Source organism: Sander lucioperca, chromosome 4 (genome assembly GCF_008315115.2).
Source record: "Sander lucioperca isolate FBNREF2018 chromosome 4, SLUC_FBN_1.2, whole genome shotgun sequence".
NCBI classification, from domain to species: Eukaryota; Metazoa; Chordata; class Actinopteri; order Perciformes; family Percidae; genus Sander; species Sander lucioperca.
The window spans coordinates 4510113-4538075 of NC_050176.1; the positions used below are offsets into that span (position 1 = coordinate 4510113).

The 27963-nt window shown below is 40.8% G+C and overlaps 1 protein-coding gene across 5 annotated transcripts in view; it reads left to right on the forward strand.

Annotated features, from left to right (window-relative positions):
* Positions 1–27963, forward strand: part of rptor (regulatory associated protein of MTOR, complex 1) — a 232561-nt gene that overhangs the window by 141677 nt on the left and 62921 nt on the right. For all 5 annotated transcript variants that reach the window (XM_036000319.1, XM_036000320.1, XM_036000322.1 and 2 more), the window contains exons 11-20: positions 508–583; positions 4026–4127; positions 8119–8202; positions 9094–9204; positions 11469–11543; positions 11766–11831; positions 15276–15467; positions 20977–21117; positions 22467–22587; positions 25523–25663. In XM_036000319.1, the coding sequence (XP_035856212.1) occupies positions 508–583; positions 4026–4127; positions 8119–8202; positions 9094–9204; positions 11469–11543; positions 11766–11831; positions 15276–15467; positions 20977–21117; positions 22467–22587; positions 25523–25663 (1109 nt within the window). The remainder of the gene's footprint in view (positions 1–507; positions 584–4025; positions 4128–8118; positions 8203–9093; positions 9205–11468; positions 11544–11765; positions 11832–15275; positions 15468–20976; positions 21118–22466; positions 22588–25522; positions 25664–27963) is intronic.

Below are 27963 nucleotides of genomic sequence, written 5' to 3' on the forward strand. Positions count from 1 at the left end.
CTTTCTATAATAAAGCCTCTAAAAGCAAAAATTCTATCAGGTAGGGGACCCTGGGAAAAAGGCTTATCAGATGGGGGTCCGTGGTCTAATTTGTGTCAGTTTAGGGGTCCTTGATGTGAAAAAGTTTGAGAACCCATAGAATCACTAAGGGTCCTAGAGCTAAAATGCATTTGTTTCTGTTGCTTCAGGTCATAATTAGATTCCCTTTTCTTTTGAATTGTAACAAATGTGTGTGTGGTTTGGGGGTTATTCCTCACAATCAGGGCCACACAGAATCTGCAGACGCATAATTCCGTCAAATTTTCTGCAGATTTCCCGCAGATTTAAAAAAATGTTTTAATCAAACTCAGGACGTTAACACATCTCCACCAGAAGCAGAAAAACAGTCCGCTAAATTTTCGCAGATTCTGTTTGGGTTTGCTCATAATGTATGTTGTAACTTGTGTGTTTGTGTGTGTGTGTGTGTGTGTGTGTGTGTGTGTGTGTTTGCCCGTGTCCTCTCTACAGGCAAGCGTGGGACCTTGCCGTGGACATCTGCCTCTCTCAGCTGCCTACCATCATTGAGGAGGGCACCGCCTTCAGAGTAAGTGTGTGTGTGTGTGTGTGTGTGTGTGTGTGTGTGTGTGTGTGTGTGTGTGTGCGTGCGCGCGCGTGAATATGAGAAAAAAAACAAAGCTGCAGAGCTTTTCAGATTCACTTGAGAAGTGGAAAGATGCTCCATTTGTACAGGTTAGTGGTTACTGGTTATCTAGCGTTGATCGATGGCTCTCATCTTGGATCTGTCCACCACTGCCGCCTGTAAACTGCAACAGTTCATGTTTGCACTGCAAGTTCTCCACCACCAGCATCTACAGCATCTCTATTAATCTATCAAACACACACACACACACACACACACACACACACACACACACACACACAGCCACACAAACACCCGTTCCCAGTGGATAACATTGTAAAACGTCAGGTCTAATAATTCAAGTGTGGGTGTCAAATAAAACGTTGTTTCTGAAACCACTGGCTCCTGCACTTTCAGCCAGTTTTCTCTGTTATATTTACTGACACGGCAGGGGACTGAGATGGAGATGCTGAGTGTAATGGAAACGCGCTGCAAGAGGCTGATTGAACTGATGATGACTGAAGATATCTGGGTCAACAAGACATGTTTGTGTGTGAGTGAGAGCAGACACTCAGCAGATGCTGAACAGACCACAGAGCAGCAACATGTGCTTTGTAATGCAAACCGATCCAAGGAACTCTGTAAACAGAGAGAGTGAGAGCAGAGCGGCTTTGCCCGATGTTAGCAATTTTATCTGGGCCTTTTCTCTCCTCCACCTGGCCGTCGGAGGTGGGCATCTTCTCCATATCTCCCCCGGGGGCAGTTTGTCCTCCTCTCCTTCCTCCTGCACTCGGGCCGAAAACACTTACCGGCACCGTAATTGAGCCTCTGAGGACTACTAAAGGAAAACATGCCTCTCTGTCTTGCTCCCTCTTTCAGGAGCCTTTACTGATTACAGGATCCATTCTCCCTTTGTTATTTTCTTTAAGCTCACTGTGCTCACCATCAGCAGAAAAAAGACCCTACACTCAGTCAGGTTCCTTTCACCCCTTTAGAGCAGTCCCTGTGTCCGTTATTACCAGTACAGTAAGTATTGGTAGATAGCAGGGCTTGACATTTTTTTTCTCACCAGCCACTGTGGCTAGTGGTTTTCCAAAGTTACTAACCACTCAGCATTTTTACTTGCCACAATTTCCTTGAAGAACTAGCCGGGGCGGTCTGGGCCACCATGCCTCGGCTGTGGGCTGCACAGTAGATTACAGCTATGCTCCTGTGTCGGGCAGTGGCACAGTACTCCAGCGACCAGTGGTACAATAATACAGTTAGGCCTGTATGCCACCCGCCAAAGTGGCTGGTAAGAGTGACTGTGTTACCCGCCACTGCCAGATTTTACCCGCATTTGGCCGGTAGGCGGATGCCAATGTCAAACCCTGAAAGATAGCAAAAAAACATTGACCAGTGTTGTTATTCTACATCATTTTATATCTCTATCATTGAGCATGGCGTTGTCCTAAAACATCATCCCTTTTTGTCCCCTTCACTTTTATAGTTTAGGTTAGATTAGGACTGGCCGATATGGAGAAAATCAAATATCACAATATTTTTGACCAAATACCTCGATATCGATACCGCAACGATATTGTAGTGTTGACTATTGGTGCTTTCACAAAATATTTACACAATGAGATTTTTGATAAATAATCATCAGTAATGTGGATATAATGGCTAAGTGGGTAAAGGCAAATAATAGAACAGCTAGAACAGTCTGGTAAGTTCAGAAAATGACATCACTTTACTGTAATGCAGCCTTTAAAACCAGGAAAAGACAACACTTATGCCATATTACGATATCCAAAATCTAAGACGATATCTAGTCTCATATCATGATATCGATAAAATATTGATATATTGCCCAGCTCTAGGTTAGATTGTCCTTTCAAAATGTCTACAAATGTTGTCCTCAGACTGTCCAGCCAGCATGGCAGAAGAGAGGAGTTGATACATTTATCTGACATGTCTTCAGTTATTACCACGTGCCAAGAGCAATGAGTTTGACAAGCAGCAGTGAGTCTAAGTGCTTTTTTCACCCTGGGCTATGCCTCTCAGGCTACATGTAGTCTGCCCTACTTTATTGAATTCAATTTAAATTTTATTGATAGTGTCAAATCATGACAGAAGTTACCTCAGGACACTTTACAGATAGAGTAGGTCTAGACCACACTCTGTAATTTACAGAGACCCAACAATTCCCACAACAGCATACATTTGGTGCAACAGCGGCGAGGAAAAACTTCCTTCCAGGCAGAAACCTCTGACAGAACCTGACTCTTGGTGGGCAGAGAGAGAGAGAGATAGAGAAATTAGGCTTATTACAATTACAGCAGTGGATATAATGGAATGACATGATGAACAGTGGCAACTATAGTAACCGTGAAGATAAAGAACTATGACTAATAATAATAGTTGTGCAGGGCATAGCAGGGCGTAGAGCAGAACCACGGCAGCAACTGCAACTGCAATCCAGGTGCCACCACAATCCAAGGCAACCTGTGTGGCGAGGAAGCACAAGGACTCTGGGGAAGAAGCTAAGTTAGTAACCTGCATTAATGGACATGAATGCACACAGATATTGGCGGAGCTCCTTGCGTCTGTATCATGCAGCCTGAGAGAAAGAGTGCAGGCACTAATCAGGACTGAAATAAGCACCTCCACCTTCTCTGCACTATTTCGGGTAAACAAAAGTCTTTCCTTGAAGAAAGGCCTTTGAAAGATTTTTAAATTTATTCAATTTATTTTATTTAATTTCTAAATTTAAAGTCATAAATATTTTCTCTTGTCATGTTAGTTAGAAAATGTTTTTGTATCCGATTGCAGATTCCAACTAAACATGATTTTAAGTAGGCTTAGTGAAAAAATACAGAGTTTTACATTTCCACCCCAAAGTGCAACATGATACCCACTGTTTGAGGCGTTCAGCTCAATATCTAAGCTCGGCCCATAACCATCACACACCACCTTTTTTAATGTGTCAGTGAGTATGTGTGTATAAAGTTATTAAGCTTTGATTATGCACAAATGAATTTAGCCATCCAGCCGCGAAGCGTTGATATTTTCCCCTCTACATCCATCAACAGTCTACACAACGCTGTCGTAATTCCCGCTGCAATATTAACACTCTGCGTGATCAATAGCTATGCGGCCAGCAACCAACCAATCAATCAGGCAAACTGCCATGGCAGCAGAGCGAGAGAGGGAAGGTGATCATGATAGATCAGGATTTATGTCGTTACTGCAGTGCTGTGTCACTTCTTAGCTCATTGTGTCAGGGCTCGTATGAAATGATAAGCTAGTCGCTGCAGACTGGCTCATTACAGTGTGTCTGTCTGTGTGTGAGAGCGAGAATGAGTAAGCTCGATAAATTCCTTAAAATCGTGATAGACTGCGTGTCTTTCTTTTGTTTCCACAGCACAGTCCTTTCTTTGCGGAGCAGCTGACGGCGTTTCAGGTGTGGTTGACGATGGGTGTGGAGAACAGAAACCCTCCTGAGCAGCTGCCAATCGTTCTGCAGGTACAAGCACAGACACACACACACACACACACACACACACACACACACACACACACACACACACACACACACACACACACACACACGCACAAACCTCCAATCTCCCTCTCTCTTTTGATTTCAGTTTTTCAATTCCAGTTTGCTTCATTAGCATGACATGTGAATACATTTGTGTTTCCAAAGCATACAACGAAAAAAGATTCAGACTTTACTGACAAAGAATTATGTGACCGTGAACATCAAAGACAGTCATTATAAATCTTGTATACCCATTTATCTGATCAAGTTTTATTTTTATTAAAGGAACACGCCTACTTATTGGGACTTTGTCTTATTCACCATATCCCCCAGAGTTAGATAAGTCCATACATACCCTTCTCATCTGAAGCCCTGTGGTGAGGAGCAGAGAGTTCGCCTGGAGTTCACTCAGAGTTGGAGTAATAGAGTCAACAATTACTAGATAGTAAAAGCATAGTGACCTTGTTATTTGTACATGCTGTGACTATACAAATCACAACATGTAAATAGGAACATGTTGGCGTTATTTTGTTTACTTATTGGGAGCGGTAGGCTAGTTGGAACCGGTTACCTTCAGGATCTGTGCTAGGCTAAGCTAGTGCTGGGGGAGTTACAACACGCACAGAGATGAAGGGTATGTATGGACTTATCTAACTCTGGGGGTTACGGTGAATAAGCTAAAGTCCCAATAAGTCAGAGTGTTCCTTTAAGGTGCACTTATTACTGTACATACAGTACGTTACACATTATATACAGCATTAAAGGCAGTTACTTGATTTCTCTCTCTCTCTCTTTCTCTCTCTCTCTCTCTTTCTGCCTGTTTAATTCTGTGATTTTTGATAATTCTGTTTTATTATGCTTATAGTTATAATTCTCAGAAAAGGGAGTTTTTCCTCGCCACTGTCGCAATAGCCACTGCTAATGTTTGCTCTTGGGGGAACTATTGGAATTGTTGGGGCTTTATAGAGTGTGGTCTAGACCTACTCTATCTGTAAAGTGTCTCGAGATAACTCTTGTCATGATTTGATACTATAAATAAAATTGAAAATTGAATTAATAATTCGGTATGCACTATGAAAACATTTTTTATTAGTAGTCGATACTGATGGCTGTAGGAACCGAGGTTTCAATTAAACCAAAACCAAAAGACTCAAACTTAAGTGTAGAGAGTGAAAATGAAAATAACAGAAAATGTGATTAAAGCCACTGTAATGGTGGAATATGCTGCTACATCTTATGCAGACAGCTGCTTTGCTTTCTTCACTTTGCATAATGTTTCTGGACAGCAGCATTCCTACACCAATATTCCCTCTTTATTCTGTTCAAATGCAGATTTGAATTAATCTCACCTCGCTCACATCACCAATCCATCATTTATGTTTGAATTCTAAAATGCCATCTCTTTATCAGATCGACAAAGCCACCAATGTTGTAGATTCCATATTTGAAAAGGGCATCATTCTCCATTATGCTCGAGTAATCTCAGTGCCGCAAACGCATCTCGATCACCCACACACATCACCTGCCACCATTAGCTCAGAATATTACCATTACAGCAATACTTTTCTACTGTTTCTTACTGTCCCGCTGCTCTCCCTCTCGTTATTTATTTTCACCGCCCTCCTTTATACAGTACAAGGACACTCTTTCCTCCAGGTCGCCACTATAGGACTGCAAAATTCCTTCTCTAAATTGAGCTCAGCTTTTACAGGCCAGTTTTCTTCATTTCAACCCTGCAACAAAGCCTTTGAACTGGAACAGCGGCTACTGTGTTCCATGTAGTTGTGTTAAATATGTTTGGGGTGCTTTAATGAGGGTGAAATCTGGCTAAAACCTTGCCGTGTGCGTCAGCTGTTGAGTTACAGCGGCCTGATGTTTCTCCCCTCCCTCTCCCTCGTACTCCCGCCACCTACCCCCATCCCATGGGGTTGTACAGTTGTGGTGTTTTATTATATCACAGCGTAGTAATGGTGTGCCGCTGTCCGTGTTGAATGGTAATTTCCTGCTGACTCAGCGCACTGCAAGTCGCAGCCCGTCCATACAGCAGTTCTCTCCGGACCCGTTAGAAGCTGAGGAAAAGGCAGACTGACTGGAGAGGTGTGTGTGTGTGTGTGTGTGTGTGTGTGCGTGCGCGCGTGCTGTTGATTTGGATTTAAAGAGAGAGAGGATGTAAAGCTGCAATAGCCTTTAAGATTCCGCAACATTATGCAGCTTTACACCGCGAGGGCTAAGTAATCTCAAGGCTCCTTCCTGCTCTGATGTAACAGATGGACACATAAACAGGTTTTATAACCTTTTAAGCACACATTTGCATAAGATTGAAGTCAAAAAACGAGCGCTTTCTTGGATTTGCGATTTGGATGCCAAAAAATAATCTGGCTGTATTTGAAAGATGCCGTTAATAGCAAGAAATGGGCAACAGAGTGTGCTCCATCAATAATGCTCTTTAATGAAATGAGCAACGGGCGGACAACAGAGCTCAGGGGTGAGAGATACGGTGCGGCGTTGTCTTGACAACAGCCATTCCATCCATCAAGGATTAACAGATTTTGCAAAGGGGATTACAACGTCTCTTAAAGTGAGGCTTCGGTAACAGCAGCACACTGACATTCACACACATTTGCCAATAGGCATCAGCGATGTGATTAAGGCACGCGTGTGCATCATATGATAACATGACGGCGTGTGTCTCACAGCTCGTACACACACAGCATGATGATGCAAAGTACTCACTCATCACACTAAAGGAGATTGCAGTAAAGGTTTTTACGCCAATAAGGAACACACACACACACACACACACACACACACACATATATATTCTTACACATTTTAATATAGCAGCATTGCTGATGATGAAAAGTACATAATGTGTTTTAATCAATCAATTTATTTATATTATATATATAATATACTGTGTGTGTGTGTGTGTGTGTGTGTGTGTGTGTGAGAGAGAGACTGTTTAACATTGTGCAAAATGTTCACTCTCTGTGCCAAATCAGTTTGAAAAGATGTGACAAGATTTTTTTCAAGCTTGGATCAGAAGAGGTTTACATTGTGTTCTTGCTTGTTGGCTTTTCTTATTCTTAGAGAGCACACACACACACACACACACACACACACACACACACACACACACACACACACACACACACACACACACACACACACACCAAAATGTCCATGTTTCCACGCTCTTCCTTGGAGCTGCAGGTAACCCTGGGCCGGTCTTCCCTCGGCTTCCTTCTGTCGGTGTGGTCACGCTCGCCAGGGTAAAGTCACGGAGAACACAAATGATACATAATGTGTTGGTGAAAATGTCCGTGTGTGTGTGTACCTGGGTTCCTCCATATGCTTGTTCCCACACACACTGTGGGATAGTGGGTGTGGACCGGTGTCCAGCCCGCACACAGGCTCTGTTCTGTATGCTTAATGCTTAGTGCTGCATAAACGACACACACACGCATACATATACATTTTTAGCACATACCATATGCCTGCTTAAAATAGTTCTCCTTGGCCAAAACCACTACATCGTGATCCCATTTGGCATCCCTGTCATACATGTAAACCAAAATGTACACACACACACACACACACACACACACAGGTATTGTTCTAAACCTGTATCTTCTTAAGAAGCCAAGTGAAATAGCAGCCAAGAGGATGCACCCAATCGCCCACACGTTTTCTTGCGTACACACACACACACACACACACACACACACACACACACACACACACACACACACACACACACACACACACACACAGAGAAAACAAGCGCGACCTGGTGCCACTATGTTAGCAGTAGTGGTGTGAGAGCCACCTGTTTCCCTCCACCTCCTCACCCTCTCTGCCGTTTCTCCCGCTGTCCTTCCTGCCCCTCCTCCCCCTCCTCCTCCTTTAATCTCAGACTTCCTCTCAGGTTTGGAGGCAGCACAGATGACCTCTGACCTCTGCTCTCTTTCAGGTCCTCCTCAGTCAGGTGCATCGGCTACGAGCTCTGGACCTGCTCGGGCGCTTTCTGGATCTGGGTCCCTGGGCCGTCAGTCTGGTACGTTAACATACTGTGCCTGTTAGAAATGTTTTAAATATATATCATATTTACACCCAGCAGCAACAACATTGGCTGAAAATGGAAGCCTTTTAAATGGTGTGAAAATGTAGAAAATCCACAGTCCTCGTTCTGTGCAAAAATGTATCTGTAGACAATGGGAGGCTTTAGCTTTCTGACCCACACTAATCAAGCAAGTATCCTAATATGCTAGCTGTTTCCCCCCCCTGCCTCCAGTCTTTATGCTAAGCTAATATAAGCTAGTTGCTACCTCGCTCCAGCTAAACGCACGGACATGAGTGGTATCAATCTTGTCATTAATCCCTCAGAAAGAACTTGGAAAAAACGTATTTCCTGAAATGTAAAAAAAAGAACTGCTGCGTATTAACTATGATTGGTAGGTTAACTCTCAGCTAGCATGCTGAACAGAGAATAAATTGCTTTGTAATGAAACTGCAAAGTCCCATGTTAAAAGGACACTTTTAGCTGCAGCAGACTACTAACCTGGCAAGCCAGAATAATACCACTGGCATTCACTTATTATAAGCTGAAACAAAGGACAGACATTTGAAATCAAGTCAAAATTGCAATTCTCATCCCAGCTCCTCCTCAGCTGAATTCCATTCTTGTGTACCTGTTTACGTTTCAGACCACAGGTGTGTCTTGGTGGTCACACTTGGACACACATTCTGCAAGGCTGCAATATAAATACTGCTCAATAAACACCAGTGGTGTGTGTGTGTGTGTGTGTGTGTGTGTGTGTGTGTGTGTGTGTGTGTGTGTGTGTGTGTGTGTGTGCGCGTGTGTGTGTGCGCGTGTGTGTGTGCGCGTGTGTGTGTGTGTGCGCGCACATGTGTGCGTGCGCGTGCGTGTGTGTGTTTCCGTTTCTAGGCCCTGTCTGTGGGGATCTTCCCCTACGTATTAAAGCTGCTCCAGAGCTCAGCCAGAGAGCTGCGGCCTCTGCTGGTTTTCATCTGGGCTAAAATCCTCGCTGTGGACAGTGTAAGTTATGTAAAACGCTCGCAGACACTCAAATCATGCGGCCTCATCTTTTCTAAACTCTTGTATTCTTGAAGATTTTGTTTTATCAGCTTTTTAACGTCACAGGTTGATTGTCGCTATATAAATTCTGTCTGCTGCACCTAATGAAAGAAAAACATGTTTGAGAATCTGATTTTTTGTGTGTGTGAATGAATTGCATGATGTTAGGGGCCTAAATCTATATCCTGCACTGATGATTTTTAGGGCAGTCCCGAATCCTATTTTTTTTTGTTCTTCAAAGTGGGGGGGGTCTCATTTCACGGAGAAAGAGAAAGAAAAGAAACAGAGCAACTGTGTTTTGTTGTTGCAGGAAACAGTCAGCTGTTATACAAACTCCTGGGCAGTTCAGTGCTTGTGTGTGTGTTTTTTTATAACCCTTAAAACTCCTTAAAACGTTCTTGTTGCAGTGATGGAGGCACTGATGTTTCCTGTTTACTGTACAGGACTCTCACAACGCCTCAAAACGGACTGACAAGTCTGATCGCTGGTTACATGCTGCCTCACATCGGGTTGCGTTTCTCCAAAAGTTGAAACTGTTGAATAGTCGAATATTCAGATCCAGCCCTAATGATTTTGCATGACTAAAAGAGCAAGTGCACTCAAACCCTGCATGCTTTCATTAAACCAATATAACTTGGGTCCAACATTTTGACAAATTAACAAATGACTGTGTTGATTCTTGGTTGGCTGGTCGGTTGCTTGGTTGATTGGTTGGTTGGTTGGTTGGTTGGTTGGTTGGATTCAACATCTGAATTTGGTAAAGCTGCTCCAGTTTTATCAGTGCAAGTGTTTTTATTTTTTTTTATTTTTGGATAATGAAATAAAGTATTGCTTCATTTTTTCAAAATGAGATTATGTTTTTGGGTGTCCGTCCGTCCGTCACTGTCCATCCCATTCTCGTAAACGTAATATATCAGGAATGCCTGAGGGGAAGTTTTCTTCAAATTTGGCACAAATGTCTACTCAAGGATGAACTGATTAGGTAATTAGATAAATTATTTGGGTTTGGTGGTCAAAGTTCACTGTAACCTCACAAAACGTGTTTTTCTGTCCTAACTTAAGAATTCACATTTCACACAAATGTCAAATAGGATGAAATGATGACATTTTATATCCCAAAGGTTAACTTCACTGGGACATCATAATGTTCTGCAAAAACACTTTTCTCATTCGACGCCATAACTCTGCAGAAGAGGAGACATTTGGTCGGAAACTGAGTTGGTGACACTTATCTTGAAACTGGGGTGATTGTATAGATCTTCTGTGCTGCCGGTTGAAAAAGTTGTGTGAAGCATCCACATTTCGCCCAAAAAATACACTTAATGCTTTTATGAAATTGCTTCAAAGTCTTCACTACATATACCACATGTGTCTGGACAGACATGGATGTGAACTGCAACTTGGCTGAGGAATACAACCACAAGTAATGATTCTAGTTAGTTATGTTAATGTTTCAATCAAACAGTGACCTAAACCGGTAAGCTGAACTGCAAGTTATGTTTCATATTGCAGCAGACTGCAAAACACGAATAAATCCTAAAGCAGCATCAAGTTATGTTTTTTGGAACAAGTTAAATGATTCAGAATCATAGACAATAAACTTAAGTTTTATTTTCCCATACGCCTACATACATGGTTTCCACGGGGGTCTTAAAAAAGTCTCAAATTTTAGGCCTTAAAAAGTCTTAAATTCGCTGATGTATTGTGTTGTAGCTCTTAAATAATTTTAAACAGGTCTTTATTTTCCTACATCCATCTTTTTTTTATTCTGTGGTATTGTAGTTCTTTCTTTCTTTCTTTTGTTGAAATACAATTTGCTGTATATGTACAGATTATTATTACTCTGTCGCTTTTATTCAATTTGAATAAATGTACTTAATTATTTACTTCGCTAGTACTTTCGTGACCCTGCATTTCATCGTACTTTAATGTCATGATATAAGTCTTAAATTTCATTCATAAAGGTCTTAAAAAGTCTTATATTTAACTTGTTGAAACCTGCAGAAACCCTGTATATAGGACATTTTCAATGAAAACAACCATTCAACTGTGTGCCATGCATTCATGGTTTGGAGGCACTGCCATGGGAGAAACAGACAAATGCTCCCTATAACAGGAATGCTGTGAATTCTGTGTGAGTATAAAGTGACCTGAAGCAACATCTGCAATGAAGTGAAACTTTTTCCTGTTTGTGTGTCTCTCTCTGTCTCTCTCTGTCTCTGCAGTCATGTCAAGCTGACCTGGTGAAAGACAACGGACACAAGTACTTCCTGTCGGTGTTGGCCGACAGTTATATGCCAGTGAGTATCTGCCAGTCCCATTTGTGAAGAAAGTGACACGTGGGATTTTGTAAAAATATAATAGAAAGCGATACATATTTTTCCTCTCCTTTGATATTGAGGCTAAGCTTATTACTTTACTGAAAGGAGTTGAAGAGTTCAACAGAAAAGCGTCCGCCTGTAGTATGAAAGTAGATATTTTGACATAAGATAAGATCTCACTGTTCCTTCTCTTTGTTACAGGCTGAGCATCGAACCATGGCTGTCTTCATATTGGCTGTTATCGTCAACAGCTACAACACAGGACAGGTGTGTGCGTGTGCGTGTGCGTGTGTGTTGGATACGTGTGTATTTCCGCACTGCTGTGCTTTTGCTTGCCAGTAGCCCAACCGGAAAATGAACCAAATTTTTCATGCACTTCCCTCACCAGAACCTCAGCAGGTTCTTTCGGGGCCAGCCGTCACTTTGAGAGATTGTTTTATATCGCCCATTGTGTGTTTCTGGGAGATATTGGTTATGTGACAGTTTTGTCACCAACAACCACCTCTATAATCTCCGTCTCCGTCCCAGCCACCTCCATGGTGACACTTTATCACCGCAAGTGTCACCTCGGCCTGTTCCTGGCCTCCGGTGTTCAATCCCAGAAGCCTTTTGTGCCGGATGCTGATCAAACGTCCAGGGGTGCGATGTTGGGATGATGTAGCTTGTCATTTCATGGAGTACACACACACACACACACACACACACACACACACACACTTCCACAAAGAAATATTCCACCATCACTCCCTTTTGCATCCACTCTCCTGCTCTCTGCAGCTATTTTTCTGTCTAGTTGCAAATGTCATTTGACATATTGTTTCTTTATTACCTGACAGTACTCTCTCTCTCTCTCTCTCTCTCAACATAATATAAATGTGACAAAAAAGCTATATGTGCTCTCAAGCTCAGAAACACCCATTCTTCTTCCATACCACAGTTCCTAAATGCTCCTACCTCTCTCACAGACCTGTAAATAATAGATGTGCACCCCCCCCTACCCCACAAAAAAAAAAACATTACATAGAGACTCTCTGCCTGCATCTCCATTATTTACCCCTCTTACTTTTAATAACAGCGCTCATTACTGCTCACTGTTGCAAACATGTCAGCGAGCACTGCCGTCTTAATATTCCAGCTTTCGGTGTTCAGCTGGGAGACTTGTTTAGAGCTGAGGGAACCAGATACTAGCGATCTGAGGCACGTGAAGAAAGTAGACATGGGGGGGACGGGAGGAGACGAAAGCGCATTGTGTCGCTGCTGATAAAATATTTTTTTTATGACGCCTCAATCTGTAGGAGACAAAGAAGGTTTCTGAGCACACCAAACGGTTCTATTTGTTGTGGCTCACGTGGGTGTGAGTTGTTGTTCGCCAGGAGCATCAGAGTGCTGACGCACATGACTGTTGTGTTGTTGATATGACTAGATCATTGTTAGATATATTGTTAGATTAACATAACTTCTTAGTCACCACAAATGCCATTATTTATGTCAACTGCAAAAGAAACCAAACAGGCAGGTCTTTATTCCTAATTTTCAGTTTTTACGTATATTTTGTTAGATTTTAGTAATTTCTGTCCGTGTTTTCTGATCTGCCCATTTTTAGTTTGCCATTTGCTGTTAGTGCAAACTCAACCCTTCCTCATCAGAATAACATCAAACTTTACTAAACAGCTGTGGCTGGACAGGGCAAAAGAAGACATTGTGCACATGAAAAACATGCAAAGCAACAAATATAATGTTATTCAACATATAGCCTAGCTTTATACAGAAAATATTCAGATGTAACCCCCAGTGCAATCATGAACATTTTCATAGGTAACTGTAATTCAATTACATTTTTTTTTCACTGTAACGGATTACAGTTACCTTTATTTTGTAATTAAATTACGTAATGCGTGTCCATGTAACTAGTAACGCCCCAATAGCACTATTGTCATACTCGCCAATCCGCTGCTCTTTCTAACAGAAATAATGTTTTCATTCATACCTGTCTGTTCTACTTTGCAGATTTTTTTTATCAATGTTAAGCTACTGTCATTTAAAGTGAACGCCTCTTGCAGCATTAAAAGCCTCCCAGGAAAAGGGAGGTATCATGTACTTTAAGCCACTGCAAGGCTTTTACCCTAAAGCATCTATATCGGAAGTGTTGCATTTTATTAACAGCATCATCCTATCACCGATCAAAAAATCTGCACAATGGAACAGATCGGAAGTCATTAAGAAATGAAAACCCAACACTTCCTGCACTCTGATTTCCAGTTAAAGATGTGGAAGTGTGGTGGAAGGTGGAGGTGTGGCCTTGACCAACTGCCATGCTTCGCTCGTTTCAAGCCATGAAAACAAGCTCTTTCTCATGGGCGGGCCAAATTCTCTGGGCGGGCAAAGCAGAGAAAGGGGAGGTAACCTTCCTCCTTATGACATCATATGGAGCAGATTCCAGATCGGCCCATCTGAGCTTTCATTTTCTCAAAGGCAGAGCAGGATACCCAGGGCTCGGTTTACATCTGTCGCCATTTCTAGCCACTGGGGACCATAGGCAGGCTGGGGGAACTCACGTTAATGTTAAAAAAAAACTCATAAAGTGACATTTTCATGCCATGGGACCTTTAACACAGACTCTCCTTTTCTGGTAGTTTTTTTCACGTAAAACATGCGCAGGAATTGTTTTATTGACAGTAGACACTGAACAAAATAACGGCAAAGTGGAAGTGATTGGAATCAAAAAGTGACTCAAAACAGTTTATCTGTTAAAAAGAGGAACTGAGAGCAGCAGTCAATAAACGCAATGTATTTGTCTTAACTTACGAAAAGAAGAAACACAAAGGCAACTTAAAAGTACTTGTTAATTTAATTCAGCACCAATTGATGTAATGAAAAAGAAAGTTTTTAAAGGGTTTTAATAAGAGCTCTTCCATCGCTCTTTAGACTGCCATAAGCCTTGATGTACCAATTACCTTTTGTTCACAATAGAATATTTGAAGAGGGATGAAGGGGTTCAAAGGAATAAGTTGCACTGCTGCAGAGCTCATAATCGTGTTGTCCGTCAGGTTACAGGTTAGTGGTGATTAACCGGCTAATGAGGTACACGTCTGCTCCCAACCTGGAGCCTCTGTGCTGCTCAGCAGGGTTAAGACTTTTGTATGATGCACATACTGTTATTTTATTAAAAATGAAACACTGGCAGGTCAGTGTTGACTACCACAGTTTCAAGTCCAGTGTGTTTTTAATAGGTGGTAACCCATGGGAAATTATGTCTTACACAAATGGCCTTTTAACTGTTTCAACCTCACAGTTAGGGCTGGGCGATATGGAGAAAATCAGATATCACGATATTCTTGACCAAATACCTCGATATCGATATAGCGCCGATATTCTAGGGTTGACAATTGGTGCTTTAACAAAATATCTTCACACTTAGATTGAGGATAAATAATCATCAGTAATGTGGACATAATGTCTAAGTGGGGAAAAGGCAAATAATAGAACAGCTAGAACAGTTCAGAAAAGTACATCACTTTACTCTAATGCAGCCTTTAAAACCATTAAAAGACAACACTTATGTCATATCAGGATATTACGATAGCCAAAATCTAAGACGATATCTAGTCTCATATCACGATATCGATATATATCGATATATTGCCCAGCCCTACTCACAGTCCTTAAAATTGTTCTAAAATTGCCCTTTCACTCTCCTCTCCCCCCCACCAGGAGGCCTGTCTACAGGGCAACCTAATAGCCAACTGCCTGGAGCAGCTGTCAGACCCCCACCCCTTGCTCCGCCAGTGGGTGGCCATTTGCCTGGGCCGCATCTGGCAGAACTTTGAACCGGCACGCTGGTGCGGAGTTCGGGACAGCGCCCACGAGAAGCTCTACACCCTGCTGTCAGATCCCATCCCTGAGGTGAGAGGTTAATACCAGAGTTCAGGTACATTTCAGGAGATGTTGTTGATCATTATCCAAGCCCTGCGTTGAAAAAACGGCAATTCAATAAGCCATAATATCTTGTTTTGCAATTGATTAAATTATGCATGGTTATCCAAGATTATGCGTTAAGATTTTTGTTAGTAATAATGTGTAATCTTTTTCCTTCTTTTTTTTTTTTTTTTTTTTTTTTTAAGCTAAAACTGTCCAGATAAAAGTAGATTGCTTGGTTGTTACACTCGTATCACAAACATCTGTTAAGAGTTTGCATTTCTTATTTCAATAATCAACAATGTTTCAATTATCTTTATTTTTTATTTCTATTCTCTTGAATTGGTTTGTCACTTCCTCCACTCCATATGCCAACTTTTTAGCCTAGTTTTTTTTAAATTTTTATTTTTTATTTTTAACATCTTTTAATATGAACAGTTAAGGGAAGAGCAACTGTAAAGAAATGGTTTTCTTACACTTAAAATTATAACACTCATACAAAGTCTGACCTTATGGGCTTGACATACTCAGACCACTTTGTCCAGATTTTGTAAAACAAGACTCTTTGAGACCTGAGAGTAAATGAAAGTTTTTCCATAATGTAGATTTCTTGGATTATGTTGATCCACTCTTCGATGGTCGGAAGGTCCGGTTTTAACCATTTTCTGGTTATGGTTTTCTTACTCGCTGCCAGTAATGTCCAAAGCAACCTCTTGTCCTTATTTCTCCGGTTATTAACATCCACATTGCCCAAATACACATTTTCAAAATTGCAAGGTATTTTACTACCAAATGTATGATTAATATGTTCACATATTTGTGACCAATAAGGGCTTAACAATGGGCAGTCCCAGAAAATGTGGAAATGATTGGCTCCTGAGAACCCACAGAGCCTCCAGCATGAGTCTCTACTACCCTGGTGTCTCTTTTGAATAGGTGTGATAAAAAACCTGATTATATTCTTCCAACAAAACTCTCGCCAGGTGTTCGAGCCAGTAGTACTCCATTGTACTCTACATATATTCACCCAACTTTCATTTGAAATTTGTAAATTACCTTCCATTTCCCATCTCCTCTTAATGTACTCTGTGTTAGGTTTTTTGCCTTTCTGAATGGCTTTGTATAACTTAGAAACTAATTTATTTAGAGAAAATGATGTAATTAATGCTAAGAAAGTCTGTAGGAACCCCAAGTTGCACTTTTCCATTGTTATTTTTATATTTTGATCAAAATAATGCCTAACCTGTAGGTATCTATAGAAATCGTCTTGACCTAAACCATATTTGTTTTGTAAGAATTCAAAACTCATAAATGTTCCCTTGTGCATAAAAGAATAATAGGTTGTAATTCCTTTTGAGACCCAACCTTTAAGTCTTACATCAAGGGCATTTGGTCTGAAGTCAGAATCATACGCGCACCACCTTAGAATTCTAGACAATTTTTTTAGGTTGCATATTTGCATTATTCTATTCCAGGATTTCAGAAGAGATTCATACATAACATCTTCAATCATATTGATACTCATTTGTAGTTTTTTGTCATTTAAAAGGGCCATAATGGGTATATCTTTCGTAGTAGTCCCTTCAACATCTTTCCATCCAGCCGAGTAAATGGGTGAACATAAACAGATTAAAGGTCTAACTTGAGCAGCATAATAATAGTCCCTGAGACAGGGAAGACCCAGCCCCCCTTTCTCCTTCATCAATTGCATTGTTTGATATTTTATCCTACCCCTTTTATTTTGCCAAATATATTTTGCCAATATGTTATCCCACTCATCAAAATGTTTTTGAGTTATCCAAATAGGAAGACATTGGAAGAGGTACAAGAAACGAGGGAGGATATTCATTCTAATTGAATCCACCCTAGCGTGTAAACTCAAAAATGGGACATTGTTCCACCTTTGTAAATCTGATTTTATTTTTGAGATTAAAGGCCCATAATTAGCATCAAACGGATCTTCTGTCAGAACAACTTCCAAATATTTAACGCTGTCTGATTCCCATTTCCATTTATATGTATTTTTGATCTGTATAGGCGGATTGTAATACAGCCTTAGAACCTGAGTTTTAGTAATATTGATTTTATAGCCCAAAAAAAAAAAAGCCGTATTCCTCCAGCATTTTCATTAATTTAGGAAGTGACTGAGTGGGATAGCCTAGTTTTAAGGTCAAATAATGTTTTATAATTGTTGCTGACCCCCATTTTCTAGAGATGTTAGAAAAATGGGTGGGCCTATTCGGCCCAGTTCTAAACTGGTTCAAAACCTACCTACAGGACAGGCACTGCTTTGTGTCCATTGGAGGCTTCTCCTCAGACAGAGTAGGTCTTGTGTGGAGTGCCCCAAGGTTCGATTCTTGGACCACTACTATTCAATCTCTATTTGCTCCCACTTTCACATCTTATACAGAAACACATAATAAATTACCATAATTAAGTGGATGATTCATAATTGTATATACCCCTTACTCCTGATGACCTAGATCCCATACCCCCTGACTCAATACTGAAGTGTATTGATGATATTATTCTTTGGATGTCAGAGAACATCTTGCAATTGAACAAAGACAAAACAGATTAGTTGTTCCGCCGTGAAAATGGGGCCCGTAAGTCTTTATTGACAGCTGTAGGTCCTGACTAGTAACCCCTAGTACACACAACTTGCTCAACACAAAACAAAATCACATCTTGTATTCAAAACAAGACCAAAAATACATTCTAAAAACAATGAGAAAATTATGAATTCTCTGGTATACACAGGTGTCCTGCAGGGCTAACCTGTTCATACACACTAATAAGAGACAATTTTGTAAAACGCACACACACACACACACACACACACACACACACACACAAACACATGGAGCAGACCCACACAGGCCAAAACCGATTGGACCCACCGTATTAAAACACGGTCAGCATCTGACTGGGTCGTGTGTGGACCAGAGGGAGAGCGAGACAGAGTTTGCCCTGAAGTTCACCCAGACACTTGCTGCCCTCACTCACACACTGCACATATTTGCATGTATTCTCACACACACACACACACACACACACACGATCACACAAGGAACATCTGTTTCCACCAGTAACTTCCTCCTTCCCTTGGACAGCTGCTTTGGCCGTAGGGTTGAAACTGAGGTCTGCAGACACATCTGTCTGTGCGCACACAAAGCACTTGTACTTGTCCAGCTGCATTTCCAGGTTGTTCATTTATTTTACATCATGAATTTTCTGTGTGTGTGTGTGTGTGTTTGTTATTTAATTAAGATCAGTCCGTCTGGAGACTCAGACTGACTGATCATAATTGACTGCATCAAATTGTAACGAAATAGAACATAGCATTTTGAAATTCTCCTCGGGTGTTAGATTGAGACAGCTTGCACGCTGTGGTATCAATAGTAGTAGATCTGCGATTAAGCAGAGGTAAATTAAGTTTAAGGAAAGGTCTGAGGGGACACAGCTAAGATGGCACTGGTGTTCAGTCATAGTTTGCAAGTCACTACAGCACACACAGGTTTTTGAGCACACACATTGTACTGACGCAGACATTGTCAACCGTCACTGAACAAAGAGAAAGGCAAACAGCTTTTAAAATGTGGCAGCAGGACATGTGCAGGAGTCCGAAACAATGTCATAAACACCTTTACAGTCAAACATAAAAACAGCAGCTACTACTTTTTGTAAAGTTTATAATGTCAGGGTTGCCCTAGTGGCCTAGAGTCCAGTCAGGGACTTTAACGGCTTGTTGTTTCCCATCTCTCTCCATCTATCAATAAAAGGCATTAAATTCCCCCAACAAATATACTGAATATGTTAAGGTCCAACTGTCTAATGTGCATATGAAATGTGGGGGAAAAAAAGGTTTTACACTTTACTGAGGTGAAAAGGTTGACATGTCACAAAAGAGAGGATGTGATAAAGGCTGACAAACCTTTGAAGGAACGCTGCAGTATTCAGGTCATTATGCTTGGCGCAGGCAGGGGTGTTGGGGGTGTACATAAGCTCAATATGTCACTCTATCTATCACCATAGCGGCTGATAAAACAACACAGGGTACAGTTCATACAAATCATAAGACATATATTTTTAAAGCAAATCATAAAACAATTACTTACGAATCACTGATCAACATTTTGTTGTACTGAAAACTCAGAAAGTCACTGAAAACCCATTTTAATAGAAACATGAATTGTGCCACAGGGGCGTTGATTGATCGTTTGTCATGTTTGAGTGTGTGCATTATAAGCATAGGTACGTAAACGTACATATAAAGGCTATGCAACACAACACCATCACTAACTATGGCTTCCAAAAATACCATAGATTTAAATCAACACATTTTGGCGTAGATGGCAGAATTAACCAAGGGCTGTAAGTAGACTGAGTGAAGTTGGCACATTATAATGCTTTCCAGTATTATAGTTGTGTGTTTTAATTTGCTTTCAAGTCACAGTGCTTTTATGACTTTCTTTTATTCTGGTTCTTAGAAATGAAATTACAATATGTTCATCCAAAATGTCTTAGCTCATCATTTTAATTGGAGCGAAGCAATCAATAACAAAGCAACATCTGTGTGCTGTAGAATCACTAAAGCTGCATCACAAGGTTATGAAGTAGCTGCGGTGATGCATCTTCGTTCTGGCAACAAAAGAAAGAAGGGGTTTTCTGTCTCCACAACAAACCATCCACCCAAATATTCATTATTGTGCTGTGATTTGGTTCAATTTGTGAATTCAGTCCCTAATGGAATATTCCTTCTTTGTGACAGAAAGTTTGGATTAAACATCCAATGAAGCGAGCAGAGAAAGTAATGAGCTAAGTGAGAAAAAGCATCTCACTGGAGCTCACAGCACTGATAATCTCCACTGCATTTCATAGCAATACCTTTAGAGAGGATTGAGACAATTAACTCTAAAACTTTCAACCACTGGTTTCACAAAAACAAACTTCGGGCTAGCAAGCTGCTCTGAAAATGGCAAGTTTTGAAGAAAAATTGGATCAGGCCTGCTTGGTTCTTTCAGGGATGATTGGAAAGATTTACAAAGAATACGTTTATGGCATTTACTCTCTAACTGGAACATTTTGGGACCGATTGTATCCAGATTTAAATAGCTCACGTTACTGTATTGTGTGAACAGTTAACTTCATTTAGTATTGTCTGTGGCGTTTTCTTTTTTTTGTGGCGATATCTTTCAAGTTTCTTCCTGAGGCTATTTTGCAGAGCCACCGTCGCTGCGTCCGGAGCTTAGCACCGCCCAAGACGATTGGGATTGGTTTAAAGAAATGCAAACAATCCAGAGAGTTTTTTTTCTCCTATCCCAGAATGTATCTGTGGCTGTGGAGATAGGTCTAGCAATGCGGGACTAAGACTGACCAAACATCCAACCATATAAAAAAAGCGTTAACCTTGTGTTTTTAAATTGTGTCAACACAAGAGCTTTATTGAACCAAGGGGCATGAAGTTGAAAGAGTTGTTGCGTTTGTGCCGCTGCAGGTGAGGTGTGCCGCTGTCTTTGCTCTGGGGACGTTTGTGGGAAACTCTGCTGAGAGGACGGACCACTCCACCACCATCGACCACAACGTGGCCATGATGCTGGCCCAGCTCATCAACGATGGCAGCCCTGTGGTCCGCAAGGTCTCTGCAACACCCACGCACACAAATTACATACAGTTTGTCATATTATCTTATGCAGGGTGCGATTTGTGAAAAAAGTAGTGGGAGGGTTGTTTTTTTGATCATGCACAACAAAACATACAATAATTAAATCCCCCTTTCAATACCATGGATAGCGCCACTCGGCCAGCCATGCCAAGACACTTATTTATGAACTTCAATATCCAATGGAAAATAATCTTAAAATAAAATAGCACAACATGGTGTCAACATAAAACACAGCGCTTTCAAGCCAGTGAGCGGAGTTCACTTTGCGGCGGAAACATTTCACCCAGGGAACGCTCGTCCATTCCTCGGGAGTGTTTTAATCCAAACCGCCATCTTTTTCCTGAACTTAACTAGTCATTTGGGTTCCTAAACTTAACTGTCATCGTCGCATGACGCTCATTTTTACTGGCTAAACTCCACTACCACGGCCCCTGAAAGGAGCGTCATCTGGCGGTGCCTGTAGCCGGCTCACAGTCACCTATTGGCGGCTAAACAACTGCCGCTGGTAGCCGGCGTCCCGGAGCTCTGTAGCGGCTAAATACAACCAGCAACTGCTGCTCAGATTTTAGTGTTCTATGTCACTATGTGTCACAATACAGCGCTTTACTTAGTTTAAAATACTTCTCTTTGAGGTATATAATATAGAGATGTACCGATTCCAGTATCGGTTTCGGCTCCGATACTGCCTAAAACGCTGGTATCGGGAAGTACTGGAGTTTATGCACCGATCCGATACCACCTAATAAAGCCCTAAAGAAAATCTACGTTAAAGTAGTTTATTTATGTTCTTTTTCCGTTATAACTGACTGTCAAACTGGATAATAAAAGAAAGTTCTGTGGCGTTCATTGTTTGTGTTTGTTCATGTTTCACAAAGAGTTTAACCAGAGCCAGACCGACAACAAAGATAGAAATCATATCACATCCATACAGGGATAGTAGTATACAGTTGTTAAAACATAATAAAATATATGACACACTGGTATCAGATCGGTACTCGGTATCGGCCGATACGCAAGTTCAGGTATCAGAATCGGTCTATATTCTTTCTGCGAGTTAGATGAGGAGATTGATACCACTCTCATGTCTGTGTGTTCTAGACTTCTTAATAATAAGAGTGCAGTCTAAATAGGAAAATGGAAGTTAAGTTAATAACTTGCGTGGCGGTGCGTGGTCACGGAAGGCTACTTAGAATTCCTCATGGGGGCGGCAGAAACTACGCACTATAGCTTTAAAGATATCGAGAAATTAAGTTAAAGATGATCATAATCAGGGACTGAGTGATCATTATGTTTTACATTTTTTTTCTTTATACATTTGACAGGAGCTGGTAGTAGCACTGAGTCACCTGGTGGTGCAATATGAAAGCAACTTCTGTACAGTTGCCCTCCAGTTTATAGAAGAGGAAAAGAACTACACAGTGCCGTCACCAGCCAACACTGCAGGTACTGTGTACACACACACACACACACACACACACACACACACAGAGAAGTATACTTCCACACTTGTGTTTTTGGCATTTAGCTCTTAGTCAACATAAATTACCTGTTGGTAGTAATTGGTGTAAATTTTGGGAGTCACATTGCCTTCACAGTGTTTCTGTGACCATAGATCAGTGTAGGAGAAATCTATCACCAGAAATCTAATTTAAAGTCATCATTTGGTTTCATAGTGTTGCTCATTCTTTGCTTTGTCTTTTTAAAACTGACTTTATTGAATTTTCCAAGATATATACAAAAGAAATATCCCGACTCTCACACACAGACAAAGGAAAGTCAATATAGCACACAGAATACTTCTACCATAAATTGTTCAATGTGTGTGTTATAAGCATTGGTCAGAGATTTAAAGATCCAGACCCCAGGAGTTCTGCAGATCAGGGCATGACCAAAGCATGTGAATCAGAGTAGCTGGAGACTGTTTACATCTGTCACAAGTAGGATCTAAATCTGGATATATTTTTGGGTAATGTGGCTTTTTTTAAATGCGACAGGGAGAGGAGTCTCATACTTGTTCAAGGATTGCTTTCACAAGTCTCATTCAAACCTGATAACGCCAGATCTTGTTCCCATTGCACTTTTAATATATCCATAGACTGGAGGTTCAACTCACCAATGAATTTGTTAGAGAGATCATACCCTTAGGCTGCGTATTAATTGATGAGAAGTGTTGATAGGAGTATTTGGTAGCTTTTTTTGTGAAAAGGTGCTGAACTGCTTTTTGTTTATGATTAAATTAAAACAAATTATTTAACTTTAACACAACGCACAAGACATACAATTTGCAACAAGAACATATCCCCACCCCTGCCCCCACCCCCGCCCCCTTCGTCATTACCACCCACCCAGATAAAAATCAAGAAAACAGGACACAGTAACTACAGTATTCAAGACCATTTAACAAAAATAATAACAACATAGACAAACTATAAACCAAATGAAAATATGTATAAATGAGCTGAACTGCTTTTTGTAGAAAGTCCTTAGTTGTAAATATTGATAACAATGGGTGTGTATGGACATTTTTTATATTATATTTTATATTTTATTGCACATTTTTCAAAGGATGCAAAAGCTCTATAAACAGGTCCTTGATAAACTGAATCCTGTTTCAGTGACAGGCCCAAAAGGCCAGATCTGTAAAAGGATGGTTGGACAATCAACTGTGTAGGCCATAATATTTTCTAAATTGTGACCAGATTTTGGATTGTTGGCTATGCTTCTGTAGGACTGTGTCACAACCAAGCTTGGGATGTTATCATTTGAATGACTCTTGACCCAGAAAATAACCTTTTGAATGTTAATTGCACAACAATAGCAGAGATTGGACATGACCATACCTCCCTCTTTCTTGTGTCTCTCCAGAAAACATATGTTAATGTGTGGCAGACAAATTGCTTTTTAGGGGTCAAATTTGAAATGTTTTGAAAAACATGGACTATGATCATTTTAAATAAGGTTGATGCTTTCTACCATAGAGAGGGGAAGGGTTAATCATTATTCCAAATCTTTCCTACATTTATTCATCAACGAGGTTAGATTAGATTTAAGTAGGAGGTCATAGGATCTAGGGACCGCCGTGCCAAGTAAGAACTAACTTTCCTGAAGGCAAATCAATTTTTGGGCAGCTGGATTGACAGGATATATTTCACTTTTCGCCAAATTTAGTTTATAGTTGGACAATTTCTCAAATTCATCGAGTTTAGCCAGAACGGAAGGAACTGAAGATATGGATCCATCCATCCATCTTCGTCCGCTTATCCGGTCTCGGGTCGCGGGAGGTGTTCCAGGCACGTCCAGCTGGGAGGAGGCCTCGGGGAAGACCCAGGACTAGGTGGAGGGATTATATCTCCAACCTGGCCTGGGAACGCCTCGGGATCCCCCAGTCGGAGCTGGTTAATGTGGCTCGGGAAAGGGAAGTTTGGGGTCCCCTGCTGGAGCTGCTACCCCCGCGACCCTGAAGATATGGAGTTTCTGACAAATAAGAGAAGGTCATCTATGTATAATGCTGCATTGTGTAGTGAATTCTTTAAGTTATTCCTTCAAATGCACGGCTCTATCGCAATGAAATAGCAGGAGGCTTAATAACCAGACTGAATCGTAACAGGGTAAGGGGGGCAACCTCATCTTTTCCCTTCCTGAAGAAGGAAATACTGTACCTGGATTGGATTGTACATTGTTACATGAATACATGCCAAAGGACCTGTGTACAACAATGAAAAGGAATTTGGGCTAAAGCCAAAATTCTCATGAGTTTTAAAAAGGAAACTACTCCATCTGGTTGAAAGCTTTAACTGCATGTCAGGATATTACAACTCCTGGAGTGTCGTGTTAAAAGCTCAGTGTAAATTGTGTTAAAACGTTTTCAGGTATTGAAAATAGAGTGCCTTCCTTTAAACTAGGTAGAGCTGCACAATATACAAGTCTTTTTATAGCCTTCGCGATATCAACTGGCGCAATGATCACATCGTGAAAGGCTGCGAAATATCGCGAAATACACCGTTTTTTTGTGTTAATTGAAAGAAAGTATCAGTAGAAAACTGAACTTTAAAATGGAACTGTCATTATTCTTTAGTGCTGCTCCTTTCATTTGTTTTAAATTCAACAAGCAATTTGCTGTATTTTATCAGAATACTGAAAGCAGCAGAACTTAGTACACTTTATCTGTTTATTTATCGCAAGTAATATTAGTAATAATATTCAACATTGTTATTGCATATTGTATACTTTCCTCATATCGTGCAACCCTACTTTGAACAACTCCAGTCTGATCATGGGGTGTTATTTGTTCTAACATTACACTCAAAGGAACATTTGTTTTCACTTGTTTGGAATGATCCTGGCTCTGACCTTTACATCCTGCTGTGTTTGCATCCAGAGCCTGGTAGCCTGACTCCAGTGAGGGACAGCCCGGCCATCCCACGCCTGCGATCGGTCAACTCCTACACCAACATCCGAGCTGCTACCACTGCCCGCAACCTGAACAAGAGCCTGCAGAACCTCAACCTCAATGAAGAGGGTAGGAGGGGGGGAGAGAGTGCTGGGGAATAGAGCGAGTGAGAAAATAAGGGAGATGAGCGAGCGAGATAAATAAGATGAAGCAGAAATGTAGATAAAATCGTATGAGGACCGATTGAAGAAAAAGAAGAATGAAGAATTTAATCAGCTGAATGATCATTCTATCATTGCCATTCCTGAGACGGACTCAGTAAGTAAGTAGTAACTTAATATTTTATTTTTATTTATTTTTTTGTGTCTAAGTGACTGATGGGAACAACAATCTTTACATTGGTCCAGTATTTAGCAAGATTGCTGCAGTCGGCAGTCAGCGAAACAAGCTACAATGTAAGTTAATTGGGCAATTGTGCAGCTTCTATTTACATTCACTTCGTTCGTTTTGCCACTGACAGGCTCAGATTAATATTCTAAGTGTCTGACAACATTATGGAAAGGATTTCTAAGGAGGTCGACCTTTCTGTTAAAGAGTAAGATCCTTTTTTAAAACATAAAAACATCTGCGAAATTGCCTTCGCTAAAGCCACCAGACTCCATGTAAATAAACAGTAATTTTAGCATCGTAAAATATACTTAATTCAAAGTCAACAGAAACAAAATAAAACTATGAAAAGCCGTTTTGGGTTGTCTTTCCACTTTTCCAACAATCACAACTCTGGTTTCGGTTGAAATAAACACATAGTTTACAGATTTACATGTGAAAATATGTTGGCTCTATACACACTAAAGTATTGCTTTTATATACAGTATGTGTGGGTTTAGCGCTAGCAACCTTAGAGCGGTTTCTGAAAGGTCTTAAAGAGGTTTTAAATAGGTCTATCTCTGTAGGGATCCTTTCCATGATGTTGTCAGACACTTATAATAATAATAATCTGAGCCTGTCAGTGGCAAAATAAAGCACTTTTAGTGGACCAAATTGACGCTGAACATTTGCCCCATAGGGTTACATTGCTGCCCGGTCTGCCGCTGTCGGTTACAGTGTTCATGCTTAATACTGGACCAATTTCAAAGATTGGTTGTTTCTATCAGTCACTTACACACAAATACATGGGAAAATAGGGTCGAGATTGAAAAAAACGAGAGGTTTCACAACCATCGGAGAGGTTGTGACCAGTTGCAGAGATAACAGTTCAGTTTGTGGTGTGTTGATATTTATTTCAATCCAGCTCTCACATGCACAAGAAACTGGAAAATGTGTGTTGTGGATAAATGCCAAAACACACATGGACCATTTATTGTAATCAACATTTTGGCTTCCAAAATGATCCTCCCTTTTCAGTGGTGAACTTTGGCCCTTTCCCAAAGCAATCCCTAGCCACTATTACTTCAGTAGTGAAGTATCACTCCACATAAAGTAACACTTGCAATTGTGGAGGGCACTCTACATTCAGGGGTCAAGCTGCAGTACCCATCAAAAGGGATTTTAAGTTGTAAAACAGCTTTACGTAAATTAAGTGTTTTTTTTTTTTTTTTCAATTACCGCCTCAGACTACAAAAAAAACGTTTTAAATGGCTAATGTCTCCTGAGCATTTTCAATTACAAATTTCATGCAGTTTCATGGTAGGGCTAAAATTGACTCGGCTCTCATTTGGATTTGCATGGGTGAATCTCAGTTTTCGCTTCAATCAGTACATTGTTTATGAAGCAACACTTCCAAATATTCCTCCAGTAACTCAACGTTGGGTTCTGCGTCGCCATGGTTCCGCTGATATCTGCCTCAGTGACAAACTCAGGGGCGCTGAGGGAAATAATTTCATAATTTCCATCTCAGCTTTTGGCACCAATATAATGCAGATTCAGGAAGCAGATGTTCTTGAAGTTTATATTTATTCACATATTTACCACAAAAAAGGAGAGAGCAAACAGGGACAACAAACTGCCGTGCTGCTGTGCTTCTTTGTCTCGATTCAGTCCAGCGAATGTGCAGACATAAGCCTGCCTGACCACCAGTGGGGACTAGGAACTGTCCATGGTGCTGAACTGTAGGCCTGTTAAGACCAGCTCCAAAATTTGTAATAGGAGCAGGGTTTACACTGTGGCATGCACACCACACTCTCAACCCTGAGCAGGAAACATCCGTCACCATGAATACTGATAGACGGTTAGCTCACTGAGCTGTTGTATTTTACAGTATTATGTGCTTTAACTGTAGATGCATTACACCTCCAAAACAATGATCACTTGCTACACATGTTCTTATTTTTAATTAGTGCGTGCAAATACTGTAAGATAATGGGTACACAGAAAATAATTTATTTAAGAAATGTTTTCACTTTTCTATTTTTACTTCACTTATCTGCAGT